The sequence below is a fragment of the Callorhinchus milii genome, unplaced genomic scaffold (assembly GCF_018977255.1).
Source record: "Callorhinchus milii isolate IMCB2004 unplaced genomic scaffold, IMCB_Cmil_1.0 Scaffold68, whole genome shotgun sequence".
Lineage (NCBI taxonomy): Eukaryota > Metazoa > Chordata > Chondrichthyes > Chimaeriformes > Callorhinchidae > Callorhinchus > Callorhinchus milii.
In genome coordinates this window covers 245,274-260,757 of record NW_024704809.1, presented here as the reverse complement: position 1 = coordinate 260,757, position 15,484 = coordinate 245,274, and the positions used below count along the sequence as shown (strand labels likewise).

Genomic DNA, 15,484 nt, shown 5'->3' with positions numbered 1-15,484 from the left:
GGGGTCCCGGGGTCTCGGCCGGCTCCCGGCTGAGGTCGGCTCGCACGCCCTCGCTGGCGTCTCCGTCGCGCGGGCCGGAGGGGGCTCCCGCCATGGCGACGTCCGGCATCAGTTCCTTCACCGGGGCTTTGGCACTCTGCAATCAGGGGTCGAACGAAGAACCGCACAGTCACTGCACCCCATCGTTCATAATAATAACAACAACAACAATCTTTGCGTCTGACCCGGCGCCTGATCGCGTCTGCGAGACGCCTCAAAGCGCTCCAGCGGGACGGGCTGTGAAGTGGAGCGACTGTGTGTTTTGTGGGCGGAACGCGGCAGCCGATGGCGCCCGGCGACGTCCCCACAAACGGCCGTGGATTGAGCGAGTCATTTTTAAAAAAAAAACAGAATTATTACCCCCGGAAAAGTGATCCGGAGGCGGGCGGGCGCGCGTGTGTGTGTGTGTGTGGGGGGAGTAAGGAAACTTGCCCAACATTTCGCCCCGACCCAACCCAACCGCCCGGGAATCGAACCCGGGTCCTCTCGCATGCGAGGCGAGGGGTCTAACCCCTGAGCGACAGGGATGCCACGGTTTCCAGGATGAACGATTGCAATCGGGTGGGGGGGGGGGGGACTGACTCACAGTTGTCTGGTCCTTGGACGCCATTCGACTCTCCTTAGGAATCCGGATGGTGGCCTGTAGGACCCGCTCAGATGTCCTCGGGCAAGGCTGAAGCTGCAGGTGAGAGTGCAACACGCAGCAGGCCGGAGCCTGGCCTTCCAGCTTCCTCTCGCTGGTCTGTGTGCGCTCTCTCCTGGGCGTGGGAGGGGGGTGGTAGGGCGGGGGAGGCGGAGGGAGAGGGGGGCTGAAGTTACGGAACGGGTCCAGGGTCAGGACTTCGGTCTCCTTGACCGGAGTGGCTCGTCGAGAGCTCGGTTGTCTCCTGGTGAAGACTGGGCTATCGGCGGCCAAATGCTCGTTCGGAAAATAGACGACGGGATACTGCGGAGAGAGTGAGAGAGAGAGTGTGAGAGAGAGAGAGTGAGAGAGAGAGTTGAGACATCGGAAAGTTAGGATTAAAAAAAAAAATCCAACTTTTCATTTCGGAGACTTTTCCCCCTTTTCCATTTTAATAAGAGATAATCTGCGCATTTGATACAGCGCTTTCTCACATCTTCGAGACGCCTCAGAGCGCTTCACAGAAATATACTGTAAAGTGTGGTGACTGTATTTTATCATTACCCCCGGAAAGGTGATCCACCGCTCGACTAACGACGGGTTCCTACTTACAGATGGGTAAGCAGCGATGTGTACGTGTGTGTGTGTGTGTGTGTGTGTGTGTAAAGAAATTTGCCTAATGTTTCGCCCCGACCTGACCCGCCCGGGAATCGAACCCAGCTTGCGAGGCGAGCGCTCTAACCGCTGAGCCACAGTACTCCCCACCGTGTAGGGGGAATGGGTGTCGTACCTTCAGCAGTTCTGTAGCTGAGTCGGGAAGGCCGAACTCTCTCACCACTCGTAGCTGGATGATGTGGGTGATGGTGGCTCCAGCCCCGAGGTTTAAGGTGTACGATCTCTGCACTTGATCGCTGTGCCTCAGGTCCTTTACCCGAGCAAACATTGCTCTCACCTCCTCAATCGGGGGGACTGGAGAAAGGTAGACCAGGTGTTAATCGGACGACCGGATTGATACGGCGGCTTTCACTCTTTAAGTATGGCTTTGCGGAGATTATAATCCCCTTAAGAGATAATAATAATGTGGTCGCTCCATCCACGGCTGTTTGTGGGGCCACTGCTGTGCGAGATTGGCTGCTGCGTTTCGCCCACAAAATACACAGTCGCTACGCGTTACGGTGTATTCTGTGAGACGTCTCGAAGACGCGATAAGGCGCTGTATCAAATGCAAGGATTATTATTATTATTTCCAGGGAGAGAGAGAGCGTGGATTCCAGCCCAACAATCTATCGTCAATCTCCGCGCGGAGGTGGGATGCGTGGAATTCTCACGGTTTGATTTGGAGACTCTTAAGCGAAGGTGATGGGTTTCACGGGGCTTCACAGGATATACTGTAAAGTGTAGCGACTGTATATTTTGTGGGCGAATTGCAGCAACCAACTGCGCCCAGCGACGTCCTACAAACAGTCGTGGATTGAGGGGTTATTATGAATTATTTTTATTTATTTTGAAGGGAATCGAACCCGGGTCCTCTTGTTTTTTTTAATAAAAGAAAAAAAAAAGTCCTGTTGTGAAGTTTTGAGTAGATGGTGGTCTCCTCTCTCCCCCCACCCCCACCCCTCGCCCGTTTCCCGGGATACGCGGTGAGGAACGACGGCCACAACTTACTGGGGATCTCGTCGCGGAGAGAGACAGGCACTCGCTCCTCGAAGCTGTGCGGGGAGCCTGCGCTCAGGCGGGGGAAGTCGGTGATGGCCGAATCCACCATGTAGAGCGTGTCGGGAACGCTCGATATCCGACTCACTCGCACCTTGTCCAAACTCGTCTGCTCCGACATCAGATCGTCCAGCACAGCCTGAGTACAAACGCACTCTGTCAGGTCTGTAACCGATTCATCAGAACAACTTCCACCTTCCGTCTGTTTCCCTCCGGGGTCCGTTCCACACATTTACTGCTCGCTCACTAAAGCAGCATTCCCCCAGATTTGTTGTGAATTCCCCGCCCCCCACCCCCCCGCCGCACCCCTTCGATCGCAGTCCGTGTCCTCTACCGTTCAGTACGAGACCACCTTCGTCTTTCTTCTACATACCTTGGCTTCCTCGATGTATGGTGTGAAGAGACGTGGTTTGGCCCCGATCCCCGAAGCCTTCAGACAAAACCAGACGCGGGATTTCCTGCTCTCCGGAGTGGGAAGCATGTCGGCCGGTGGCGAACTGATCAGCCCCCTCTTCATCTGCAACGGAAATGGGAGGAGTTTTTTTCTTCTCGCATTCGATATAGCGCCTTATCACGTCTCCGAAAAGACTCAAAGAGCTCGACTTTCTCCCCTTCCCGACCCCTCTCTCTCTCTCTCTCTCTCGGTGTCCTGGCAAAGAATCCCCCCAGGTAAAATTGGTCGCGTACTCCAACGCTGTTTGTTTGTGGGGACGCTGCTGTACGCAACTGCTGGCCGCCGTGCGCCCACAAGAAACAAACGTAGCGCCACTATGCTTTACAGTGTGGCCTGGGAAGCGCCTTGAGACGCCTCAAAGAAGCGATGAGGCGCTGTGTCAAACGCAAGGATAATTGCCATTAATATTACTACAACCAAATTACGTTTGGAGAGCCAATGTCCACATCGGGAGGACAACCCAAGGCTCTGGGGGGAAAAGAGACAGAGGGGGTAAGGGGGGGAAAGGGAAAGGTGGGGGAAAGAGAGAGAAGTGGGGTGGGGAAGAGGGGGGGTGTCGACCCAAACCTGCCCCACCTGTATAACTCACCGAATCAGCCAGGACCTCGCTCTTGGCCGGGAGGACGTGAGCGATGCGAATGTGAGGCACCAGCTCGGCGATGATCTCCCGCAACTGTCCCGCGTCCAGGTCGCGTTTCTTCACCCCGCGCTTGGTCACGCTGTGAGCCGTGCCGCTCAGCACGTTGGGCTCTGCCGGGGCGGGTCGCGCAAGAGGGAAAACGGTTACGAGGAGAAGAACAAACGATGTGGGCCGCACATTACACAGTCACTGCACTTTAAGCATATCCTGGGAAGCGCTTTGCGACGTCTCTAAGACACGATTGTATCAAACGTGAGGATTATTAGTAGTCGCCCCGGCTCAGTGGTGGCGCTCGCTCTCTCCCCACACTCCCCCCTCTTTCTCTTTTGTCTCCGAGTCAGAAGGTTGTGGGTTCAAACCCCACACGTCAGGGCTTAGAATCACACAGTCTGAGCTGATGCTCCAATGAAGCGCTGGGGGGGGGGAGTGCTGCGTTGTCAGAGATGCCGTCCTTCGGATGGGACAACCTCCCTCCCTCCCCGTCTGTGCCCTGTTCAGGTGGACGCTATTCTATTCGGAAAGAGAAGCGAATTTCTCTCTCCCGGTGTCCTGGCCAACAATCCCCTTGAATTAAATTCGACGTGACATAAGGCGTTATATAAAATGCAAGGATTATTATTATTATTATTACTATTGTTGGGGCTCACCTTCATCCGACAGACGCTTTGCAAGTTGGTGCTCGGCCCATTTAATGACCGCCTTCAGGATATCGTTTTCACTGGCCTGTCAGGGAGAAGAGAATACAGTACAACAACAACTCGCACTTATTACAGCACCTGGAGCATCCTGGAGCGAACTGGGAGTCGCAGCTGGAGGAGAAGTTGACCCCATCTCTGGATGACATCGCCGAGGGGAGAGCGGGGGGGGGGGGGGGGAGAGCATGGCGATGAAGAAGGGAAGAGGGCCAAGGATGGAGCCTTGGGGTACCCCGCAGGCGACTGGGATGGGGGCGAGAGGAAAAAACACTGGTCGGGGTGGTGTGGGAAAGGGTTTGAGGTTCCTTCGTGGAGTTACCTGCAGGTAATCGGAGCGGATGGCTTCGACCAGGTGTTCCTGACTGAGCTCGAAGAGAATGTCCGAAGCCACCACGCTGCTGAATTCCTCGCACAAGAAGTGCACAACCTGCCGCCGAACCCACTTGGAGCCGTAGGGCTGGGAACTCCAGCGCAGGATGCAGATCAATGTGTCCAACCGCACGCTCTCCGCAATCAGGTCTTCACAGGCTGCGGGAGAGAGAGGCACAGAGCTCAGGAAGAGACACAGAGAGCGAGATAGAAGAGAGAGAGGGAGAGTCAACAGATAACACAGCCACTACACTGAACTGTGTGTGTGTGTGTGAGTGGCCGGGCAAACGGCCCGAGTGAAAATGTGTAAATCCCTGATTTTCCAGCGGCTTGGGACGTCCTCCTGACGTGAAAGGCGCTGTGTAAATGTCATTTGCCGTTAGTGCTGTGTGGAGCCCCTGTAGCTCAGGGGTTAGAGCCCTCGCCTCGCAAGCGAGAGGACCCGGGTTCGATTCCCGGGTGGGTCAGTGCGAAACGTGGGGCAAGTTTTCCTTACTCCGCGTACGCACACTTCTCTGTTTACCAGCGGTCATTAGGAACCCGGCTGTTGGTCGATTGCCGGATCGCTGTTCCGGGGGTAATAATCCCTTTGAAAAATAATGTTAATAATAATTTGCTCACTTCGATCCACCACTGCTGGCGGGACACTGCTGTGCGTAAATGGCTGCCGCGGTTCGCCCCACAAAACACACAGTCAATTCACTTTACGTGAAGCGCTTTGAAACGGCTCGAAGACGTGACAAGGCACTGTATCAAACGCCAGGATTATTAATATGATGTGAGGTGAGGATGATTCTGACGTTGGTCCCTTTGCTGCGTCTACTTTAAACACGAATACAATGAAATATTTCTGAAACAGCGCAATTATCATCAGTCTTCCACACGTTTCAGTTGTTGGTCGGTGCACTGCAGAAAAAAAAACATACACAACAACAACAACTTGTATTTATATAGCGCCTCAGACCGCTCGACAGTGGTGGAGACGGGGAGAAGAGGTGACCGTAGGCACGTAGGGTCGAACAGGAACGTCTTGAGACGCGAACTGAAGATGGGGAGGGAGGGGGGGGGTGAGGGAAGGGGGTTGAGGGAGGGAGGGGACAGATTTTCGGGGCGTAGTGGCTGAAAGCGTGGCCAGCGATTGGTGGAGCAGAGGGCTTGAGGGACGAGCAGGAGGCCGGAGCCAGTCGAGCTCAATACACGGGATGGGGGGGGGGGGGTGAGGGGAGGGCAACAGGACTTTGTGTTCAAACAACAACAACTTGCATTTACGCAGCATCCCAGAACGCTTCCTCCAGCGGAGACGAGGAGAAAGCACGGCGAGCACAGCCAGCTCACCTTGGGCCATCATGTCGAACTCGATGAAGAGGGCGATGTGGTAGAGCTCCATGGCGTTCTCCAGGCGGGTCTCGCCACCGCCTCCGCCTTTCCCGGCGTCGCCCTGTGCTTCCCGCAGGCTCCCGGACGAGGGGCTGAAAGGCAGGAGCAGGGCCAGGTCCACCAGGTCCGTGTACATGCAGTGCAGGATCACCTTGGCGTAGCGCTTTGGGATGATGGCCTCGTTCAGGACGATGCGGATGGGGGCTTGCGCCCCGTCCGCGGACCCCCGCAGCCGCTTGCGGAGGAGGTTGCGGAAGAAGGGCGAGCGGGCGCACAGGATGGCTTTGTGGCAGCGGAACTCGGGATCGTGACCTCGCCCCTCCCAGGGCTCTGCCGCCCAGTCCGGGCTGCTGGTGAAGCTGAGGGCTGCGTCGCAGTAGCAGGAGCTCTGGAGGAGTCCGTGGATGTCAAAATGGAGGGCGTTGGGCATGCCGAACTCCTCGCTCAGCCTCACCAGCACGTCGATGTTCTTGACGTGCGCGTCCCGCACCCGGAACTCCCCGCTGTACAGGTAATGCAGGAGGGAGGAGAGGATGGGCACGTCGATGCCCACCGTGCCAATGTCCATCACCAGCTCGGCCCGCTCCAGGCTCGAGGAGAGGAGAGTCCTGAAGAAGGGGCAGCGGGCGGCCAGGATGGCCCGATGGACCGGGAAGCAGGTCCCCTGAAAGATCAGGTCGACGTCCGTACAGTACCTGAACTGGTAAAGTTTGGCCAGGTCTTGGTGGATGCGGCTGGCCTCCGGCCTGGCAACGCAGGCCTGCCTGGCCAACTCCTTGATGCTCAGAGCGGCTTCGTACTGTTTGACCAGCAAGCTCACATCACGGACATCCCAGCTGCACAGCAGATCACGCATGTGCTTGGCATGATCAGCCGACTTGGTGGATTTCCGACGGCGGAAAAGCTTCTTCTTCAGCAACAACAGGTTCGAGCTTCTCTTCTTCTCTCCAGCCCGTTTCTCCTGACCGGCTCCGGACACGCACAGCTTCCCCTCCAACTGACATCGGAACGGAGATTGCGAAGGTGACTCTGGAGCGCGGGGGAGACAAGCCATCGGTCAATAACACTGGAGGAGTCTCCCTGTAGCTCGGCGGTTAAGAGAGCTAGTCTCGCAAGCGAGAGGACCCAGGGTCAATTCCTGGGTGGGACAGGTCAGGGCGAAACCTTTGGTAAGTTTCCTTACTCCACACAGACACACACACCTCACAAGCACAAGCAGCGTCCCGCAAACAGTCGTGGATTGAGTGACCAAATTGTTGTTATTATTTTTGGAAGGACTTATCACCCCTGGAAAGTGATCCACCAATCGACTAACAACCGGGGTTCCCAGCGATAGGTCAGGGTCATGTTTTACACGGTTCACAGAATAGGCCGCAGATGCCAGGAAAGCCAACGAAATGTGGCAAGTCAAGGCGGCACAAGCTGCCAGCCCTCTCTGCCCATCAGTGCAGAAGCCCAGATGAACAGCGGCACCACCCAAGGGCGCTTTTGCAATCGCCCAGGCTACAGCTGGTCTGAAACTAAAATCATAATAATAATCCTTGCATTTGTTATCGCACCGAGAACCCCTTCAAAGCGCCCTGGAGGATTCACGGCAAAGTATAGTGACTGCATGTTTTCCGCGGCAGCCGATTGGGGCGCAGCAACCAATTAAGTAAATTGGGATCCACTGCGCAGTATTCTGTGAAGGGCGCTGTGGAAATGTCAGTTTTTGTTGTTCATTCCACTGTGACCCAAGTCACTGACTCCAAAATCCAGCGATTTCTCATTTGTCCCACACGACAACAACTTGCATTTACACAGCGCCCTTCACGTGGGGCAGAGTCTCGGAGGGCTTAACCGTGACGGAGCACAACGCTGAGACGGGGCGGGGAGAGGTGACCATGGTCGAAAGGGAAGGTCTTCAGGTATGCTCTGAGCATGGGCAAGGGTGGAGGGGTGCGAGGCAGAGGGGTAGAGGCAGGGAGTTGCAGGGGTCGGGGGAGTGGATTTTAAAGAGGGGATGATGGACGTGCAGGAGGCAAACAAGGAGCTCACCACGGATTCCATTTGAAGAAGACGTTTTCACCCCAGCTGTCTGACATGATGGGTAAGGGTAGGCCGATGCATTAACACCCATTTTCTTTGAACACACATGGCAAGAATCTCTTTCACGTGTGCCGCTCCCAACACGCAACAAGGAGACCTCAGTACGGGTTCAAGCAAGCTTCCTGCGGAGAAATCAATGCGAAACGCGGTTAACCCTCGCCTGGGACCGACCCGGCACACTATTGTCGAGTCTAGCGCCTGCGTGTTTTGGAGGCGGACGTGGCGGTCGATTCGCGCAACAATTTGGGGGGATTGTTGGCCACGACACAGAGAGAGAGAGAGAGACCACTTTTCCAATAGTACTGCAGGATCTTTAACGTTCACCCGGACCGGCAGGTGAGGCCTCAGTTTGAAGAACAGCACCGCTGACCACACAGCGCTCGGCCCAGCCCTGCACTGAACTTTATGAGTTCCGTACCAACTGAGCTGTGCTGATCCTAATCAGCTCCGGGACTCCTCCCAAACAGCACAGAGCAGAGCTCAGCGAAGTCACTCACGACAAACAACAGTTGGGTCCTGTGACTTAGTGGTGTTAGGGATCTCACCTCACAAGCGAGAGGACCCGGGTTCGATTCCTGGGCGGGTCGGGTTAGGGCGAAACTTTGGGCAAATTTCCTTACTCCCCCCCCCCACACACAGACACAGACACTCAGACACACACAGACACATAGAGACAAATACACACACACAGAGACAGACAGACACACACACAGAGACAGATACACACAGACAGACACACACACACAGACAGACACACACGCAGAGACAGACACACACACACACAGACACACACACACAGACACACACACACAGACACACACACAGAGACAGACAGACACACACACAGAGACAGACAGACACACACACAGAGACAGACACACACACACACAGAGACAGACACACACACACACAGAGACAGACACACACACACACAGAGACAGACACACACACAGAGACACACACACAGACACACACACACAGAGACAGACACACACACACAGAGACAGACACACACACACAGAGACAGACACACACACACAGAGACAGACACACACACACAGAGACAGACACACACACACAGAGACAGACACAGAGACAGACACACACACACACACACACCTCCATTTACGCGGCAGTAAGTAGTTTGTCAGTTGACGGGCGGATCGCTTTCTCTGGGGGTTGGGGGGGGGTTTGAGGGGTAATAAACCAACAGTATAAACCCGTCGGTCACTCACTTCACTCGCTGTTGGTGGGGAGCGGCCGCCGGGGCGCGTCTCGCCCGCAAAGCGCACAGTCACTACACCCGCGAAGAGCAGCAATGGCTGAACCGCGACCCCCTGTCCCACACACATTGTTTACCCGCCACACAGGAGGGAGAGGTCCCGCCTCTTCCCTCCGCCCCGCCCCCTCCCCATCACTGCGCCACCATTGGTCAGCCCGCCCCGGTCACCGCCCACTACCCCTCTCCCCCAGCCGCCGATTGGCCGAGCGGCGCGTCGATCACCAACCGCCGCCCGCCCTCCCCATCACTGAGCCACCATTGGTCAGTCCGCCCCGGTCACCGCCCACTACCCCTCTCCGCCAGCCGGCGATTGGCCGAGCGGCGCGTCGATCACCAACCGCCGCCCGCCCCGCCCCCCCGCGGTCGCCCATTGGTCCAGCTCCGCGTCGATCGCCGCCTCCCCAGAACGCGGATTGGTCGAGCTCCGCGTCGATCAGCGCGCGAGGAGGGGGCACGAGAGGGGGGGGGAGGAGAAGAAGACCCCGCCCCCCCGTCCGTCCCCCGCCCCCACCCCCCACCGCCCGTCGGTCGGGCGTCGCGTCCGTTCCCATCGCCTCACACGGTGGACACGACAACAACCGGGGAGACCGTTTCCCCTGAACGCGCCCCCCCGCCCCCGCCCGGGACCGTGTGCGTTCCCGCGGTTTCATTTGAAAAATAACGGCCAGTGAGGCCGCGCGCGCGGGGAGGAGGAGGGGGGGGGAGGGGAGGGGGAGTCAGAGCGTCGCCGGGTAGCGAGAGGGGGAGTGGGGGAGGGCGACCAAACGGAGACCCAGGCTTTTCGGGCCTGTACCCACATTCTCTCCCCCCCCCCACCCACCCACCCCCAGTCCGTCCCGTCACTCACCTCCTTCGTCCTCCTCGCCGCCGCCGCCATCATCGTCGTCGTCTCCTCCTCCTCCTCAGGGCCGAGAGCGCGCGCGCGCGGAGCGGAGCCGCCGCCGCTACGGGTGAGTAAATTTTTTTTTCTCTTCTCCTCTCCTCTCGCGGCCGAGATTTCCTACTCTCTCTCTCTCTTTTTTTATCCCTCTCTCTCTCTCTCTCTCCTTCCTTCCCTCCCCCCCCCAACACCCCCGAACCGTCTGAGGCCTTCCTCTTTTTTTTTACTCCCCCCCTTCACTCTCTCTCTCTCTCTCGCGGCTGCCGCTGTCGCCGTCGACGCCGCCACTTTTTTTTCTCTCACTCTCTTTCTTTCTTCCCGCCCTCTTCCGCCCCGACGTCGGAAGCCGAGCGGCCGCGCGCGCGCGCGGGCGGGACGCGGGGCGGTTGCGCGCGCGCCTGCCTTGGGCTGGATTGATTGACGCGGCCTCTCGGCCAATGGCGTCGAAGGAAAAAGGGGCGGAGAAGGCGGGCGGGAGCGGCCGCCCCCCGCCGCTGATTGGTCAACCGCCCCGTCGGTCACCGCGACTCCGATGGCTGATTGGTCAGTCGCCTCCCCTCCCCTTTACCGTGGAGGGGGGGTCGCCGCCCCCTTTCCGGCCGCTGATTGGTCAACCCGCACGTCGGTCGCCGCTCGCCTATTGGTCAACCTTCCGCGTCAATCACAGCGTCATCAAGAAGCAAGCCCCGCCCCCTCCCCTTAAAGCGACAACAACTAATAATAATTGTTATAATAATGTAGTAATATTTACTTTATGAATATAAATATTTATAATCGATAATAATTTATAGATATAGAGCGCTCAACGTGGAAGCCCTTAAAAGTCGCCTTATCACGTCTTCGAGACGTCTTCACAGAACATACCGTAAGGTGTAGTGACTGTATATTCGGCGTCGCAACGCGACACCCCCACAAACAGTCGTGGGCTGAGTCGCCGAATTGTTACATGTTTGTTTTGAAGGGATTATTACCCCCGGAAAAGCGATCCGCCACTCGACTAACGGCCGGGTTCCCACTGACTGCCGGTGAACAGAGGCGCGCGCGTGGAGTGAGGAAACGTGCCCGATGTTCCGCCCTGACCCGGGGGTGGAACCCGGGGTCCTCTCGCTTTCGATGCGAGTGGTCTAACCACTGAGCCGCGGGGCAGTAGCTACGGATACTGACTCACCAACCTGCGGAAATAATCTCTCCCTATCGACTATTGAAACCCCCCCCCCCCCACCCCACCCACGATTTAAAAGATGACTCCCCTCCTTTTTTTCCAGCAGAAAAAGCTCCGTTTGTTGAGGAGTTTGTTTATAAAAGCGCGGGGAGTTAGGGGTTGAGGTAGATTGCTACGTGGGCCAAACTGTCTGCTTGTTGTGATGTCTGTGATCCTATGAAATTAAAAACTCTCTTCAAAGTGGTTTGTGTCTATCATTGTCTGCATCTGAACCACAGGACATAATAAGCAGAGAGGGCGCAGGGGGGGAGCGGTGAGGTGTATTTGATGTTCACCCAAAGCTTCAGGAAACAAGTCCCAGAGCCGTACTTAGACAAGTCAGAACTTGAGGATAAACCTACTTAATTGTCCTGGCTGAAGGAAAATAATTTGAGATGATTCATTCAGTTGCTTAAGATATATATCAGCCAGGCCCCGCTGGGAGCACTCTCTACCTCACCTCTGAGCCAGGAAGATGTGGGTTCAAGCCTCCAATACAGTGTCGGGTGGAGGGGGGGGGTTGCAGGAGGTGGCTGAAGATTTGTCTCTACCGGTTCGGTTGGACTGGGGCACTATTTGAAAAGAGCATTGGGGGGGGGTTCGCTCTTTCTCTCGCCCGCCCCCGCATGTCCCAGTTGTCCATCCCGCAAGTTAAATTGGTTAACTCAGTTCGTGGCTGTTTGCGAGACATTTATTAGGAGAACCCGACAGCCAGTCACTGCACTTTACAGCGAAATCCCGTGAAGCGTCCTCTCGGGGTGAAAAGCCGCTGCATAAAACGCAAGGCTCACCAAACGAGGCGATGTCAATCGGGCAGTGTATCTCAAGGACGTAAGCACTCGAGAATAGATTGGTGAATCTGAGGGACGGGCCACCAGAACCTGGCTCGCAGCAGGGAAAAGGGCAAAGCGGAACAGAATAAGCTTCAGGCCTGTGACGGCTGAGCGAGCGAGCGAGCGAGTGGAATATTTCATGCCTGACAAAATGTCCTGACCGCTCCCGCAGCTTGATTTACTCCAAAGCACAAACGGTCCAAAGGGCGTGCTGTTGGTGTCCTGGCTGATGCGAGAGATTGTCTCACTTCGCCGGAGCGAACAGACCTAAAAGTCTACAATAACAAAACCCTTGCACTTGATACGATACAGCGTCCCCTGTCACGTCGTCGAGAAGCCTTGCGGCGCTTTGCAGAACATACCGCAAAAGCGAATGGACTGTGTGTGTGTGATGATCCGATCGTTTGCCGGTGACCCTCACGCTTGACCGTTCACAGGCGAGAGGACGTCTCAAAAGTGCTTCTGCAAGATTCACTGCGAAGTGTAGTGACTGCGTGTTTTGCGGGCCAACTGAAAAGTCACCTATCACAGCAGGACAGATAAGGAGGTCAAATTGGCCACAGACCAGAATTGTCCTCTGAAATTCAGCAACACCAAAAACTAAATTTTTTACTGCAAGCGAGAGGACCGGGGGTTCGATTCCCAGACAGGGCGAACCCTTACTCCACACTCGTCCCTCTGTTTACCGGCAGTGAGTAGGAACCCGCTTGTCAGGCGGATTGTTTTTCCGGGGGGTAATAATTCCTTCCCCCCAAAAAAATTAGGGGGCGATGGCCATTCACACCAACGACCAACGACGTTTGCGGGGCACTGCTGTGCACAATCGGCCGCCGCGTTTCGCCCACAAAACGTACAGTCACTCCACTTTACAGTGTATCCTGTGAAGCGCTTTGAGACGTGGTAATGCGCTGTATCAAAGGCAAGGATTGTTATGGTATAACCGGGGTCTGACCTGGGCCGATGGTCTCTGTGTCTGTGAGGAGTTGTGTTGCCCGGATTGTAGGACGTTCTCTCCAGTCTCCGTGAAAGTGACTGTGAATGGAGGGAGCGACTGAGAGACGAGCACAACTCCTCGGAAAATAGGTCATCGAGGTTTCTGCTCTGAGGATTGCTGTTTGCTCTGTCCACGCAAGAAAATACGAGAAGGATGGGTTTCGAAGTTTATTAAAGGCTATTCCTTTATTTCCACTCTCCTTTCTTTTCCTGTTGACTTCTTCTCCGGTCCCCTCCCTCCGCTCAGCCCGTTCCGCGTCCCCCCCGTCAGCGCCTCGGGACGTCCTCCCGACGTGAAAGGCGCTCAATAAATGGAACCTTGTTGTTGTTGTTGTTGTTGTACCCCACAATCGGGCCTTCAACCTCTCCGCCCCCATCCTTTGGAACTCCAACCCACAGTCCCCACCCCCCCGCCATCTTGCTCCGTCACTCGCCTCCTTCAAGACCCCCCTCTTCGACCGACAGCGCCTTCGGTCACCCCCCACCCTCCACCCCCCTCCTGATCCTGATTTGGAGTCCTGTAGCTCAGTGGTTAGAGCACTCGCTTTGCGAGTGAGAGACCTGAGTTCAATTCCAGGCAGAGGGCCAAACCTTGGGCAAGTTTCCTTACTCCACACAGAGCCTAATAATAATCCCTCCAAAACCAAAAACAATAATAAATTGGTCATTTTCTATCTACGACTGTGTGTGGGACATTGCTGTGCGCAATTGGCTGCCGCGTTCGCCCACAAATATACAGTCAATTCACTTTACAGTGTGTTCTGTGAAGCGCTTTGGGACGTCCTCCCGACGTGAAAAGCGCTATATCAAATGCGAGGATTATTATTATTATTATCCCAAACCCCAGCTCGGGTCCAAACCCCCGACTGTCCAGCGCCTTGGGGCGTCCCCCTGACACGGTGAAAGGCTCCGCGTAAACGTAACGTGTTAACGGAACAGGCGGACATGACCCGAGGTTAGTGCCTTAGCCAAAGGACGGACGGAACCTGCTCTCAACGCATCAATGCCCCCCCCCCCCCCCCATCAGTGGAGGTTTTGGACAATAAACTCGCGGCCCCGTTCCTTGGCTCGAATCCGTAACCTGTCCCGAGGCAAGAAAGCTGCCGACTGAGCCAAGCTGACACACCGAATCAGATCAAGCGGCGAGCTGTGCCGCAGTGCGCGCGTCCTGAAGCCATCCGGCAGAATTATGCCACGGTTTATTTTCCTTTGGCTGAATCCGCGACGCGAGCGGTGCAAGTGATTCGGCTGCGGGCGGGCGCCAGGAGAGCGGAAACGTCCGGAGCCAGGACCGGGGGCCCGGTACCAAAAGGAAAAGCTCCGCAGGATTTCACGAACGAGGACCACCCGGGAAAACGGCAGCGAAACCTTTGCGGGGGGAATCCGGCGCCGTCCCATCCCGTTCTTCCGCGCAGGTTCGCTGGGATGCCAAGTGTTTCCCGGTTAATCCAACCTCCCTTCAGCTTTAGCCGTGCCCCAGGGACGTGAAACTGACACCCAGTCACCACCCAACGCAGAGTAAAGTCATATAACATACACTCATCGTAGCTTCGGTAATCCTTCCTTCCCCTCCCAGCGCACGACAACAACTTGCCCTTCATGTGGGATAGCGCCCCAGAGCGCTTGACAGTGGCGGAGTCTGACCCCGAGCCGGGAGGGGGGAGAGGGAGTGGGGGAGGTGATCGTGACGGTCAAAATGGAAGGTCTTTAGATGGGATTTGGAAGTGGGGAGGGAGGAAGGGGGAAAGGCGGAGGGATTGAGGGAGAATTTCGGGGCGTAGTGGCTGAAGGCACGGCCACCGATGGTGGAGCGGAGGGGGAAACGGGGGGCCGGGAGCCAGCTGAGCCGCGGCAGCGGGTTGGGGGGGGGGGGGAATGGGGGCAAAGCAAATCGGGGAGGGGGGGGGGGGGGGTGTGCGAGGGCTTGAAGCGATGTGAAAGCGAGCGAGAGGATCCTGGAAGATTTCGGCCGCGTATCTGCTGATGCAGCGCGAAATCCGCAAACTCCCGACTTTCTGGGACGCGGCGACGCTATCAGTTGCGTAATCGAGCGCTCGAGAGGCGACAAGAGGAGGGCGGCCGGAATGATTGGGGGGGGGGGGGGGACCGGAGCGATCAGATAAAACCGGGCACGTTCCCGCTGGAGAAGAGAGGGTTTGAGGGGGCGACACGACTGCGCGGTCTTTGGTCTCCGGAGGGACCGGGAGAGGGTCTCGATGGCGCTAAGCCGTTTTATCTCGCGGCGAGCAGAGGACGCGGCCTGCGATCGAACCGGGGGGCGGGGGGGGGAGCAACTAC

General features: G+C 56.7%; 1 protein-coding gene across 1 annotated transcript in view; it reads right to left on the bottom strand.

Annotated features, from left to right (window-relative positions):
- The window catches only part of LOC103172781 (BTB/POZ domain-containing protein 7-like), a 15,851-nt gene extending 5,694 nt beyond the window's left edge, over positions 1-10,157 (bottom strand). The window contains exons 1-11 of the mRNA XM_042345614.1: positions 10,127-10,157; positions 7,947-8,119; positions 5,868-6,938; positions 4,483-4,691; positions 4,116-4,191; positions 3,418-3,578; positions 2,748-2,891; positions 2,327-2,513; positions 1,452-1,630; positions 626-985; positions 20-136 (exon numbers count right to left, since the gene is read on the bottom strand). Of these exons, the coding sequence (XP_042201548.1) occupies positions 20-136; positions 626-985; positions 1,452-1,630; positions 2,327-2,513; positions 2,748-2,891; positions 3,418-3,578; positions 4,116-4,191; positions 4,483-4,691; positions 5,868-6,938; positions 7,947-8,028 (2,586 nt within the window). The 5' untranslated portion in view covers positions 8,029-8,119; positions 10,127-10,157. The remainder of the gene's footprint in view (positions 1-19; positions 137-625; positions 986-1,451; positions 1,631-2,326; positions 2,514-2,747; positions 2,892-3,417; positions 3,579-4,115; positions 4,192-4,482; positions 4,692-5,867; positions 6,939-7,946; positions 8,120-10,126) is intronic.
- Positions 10,158-15,484: the final 5,327 nt, after the last annotated feature.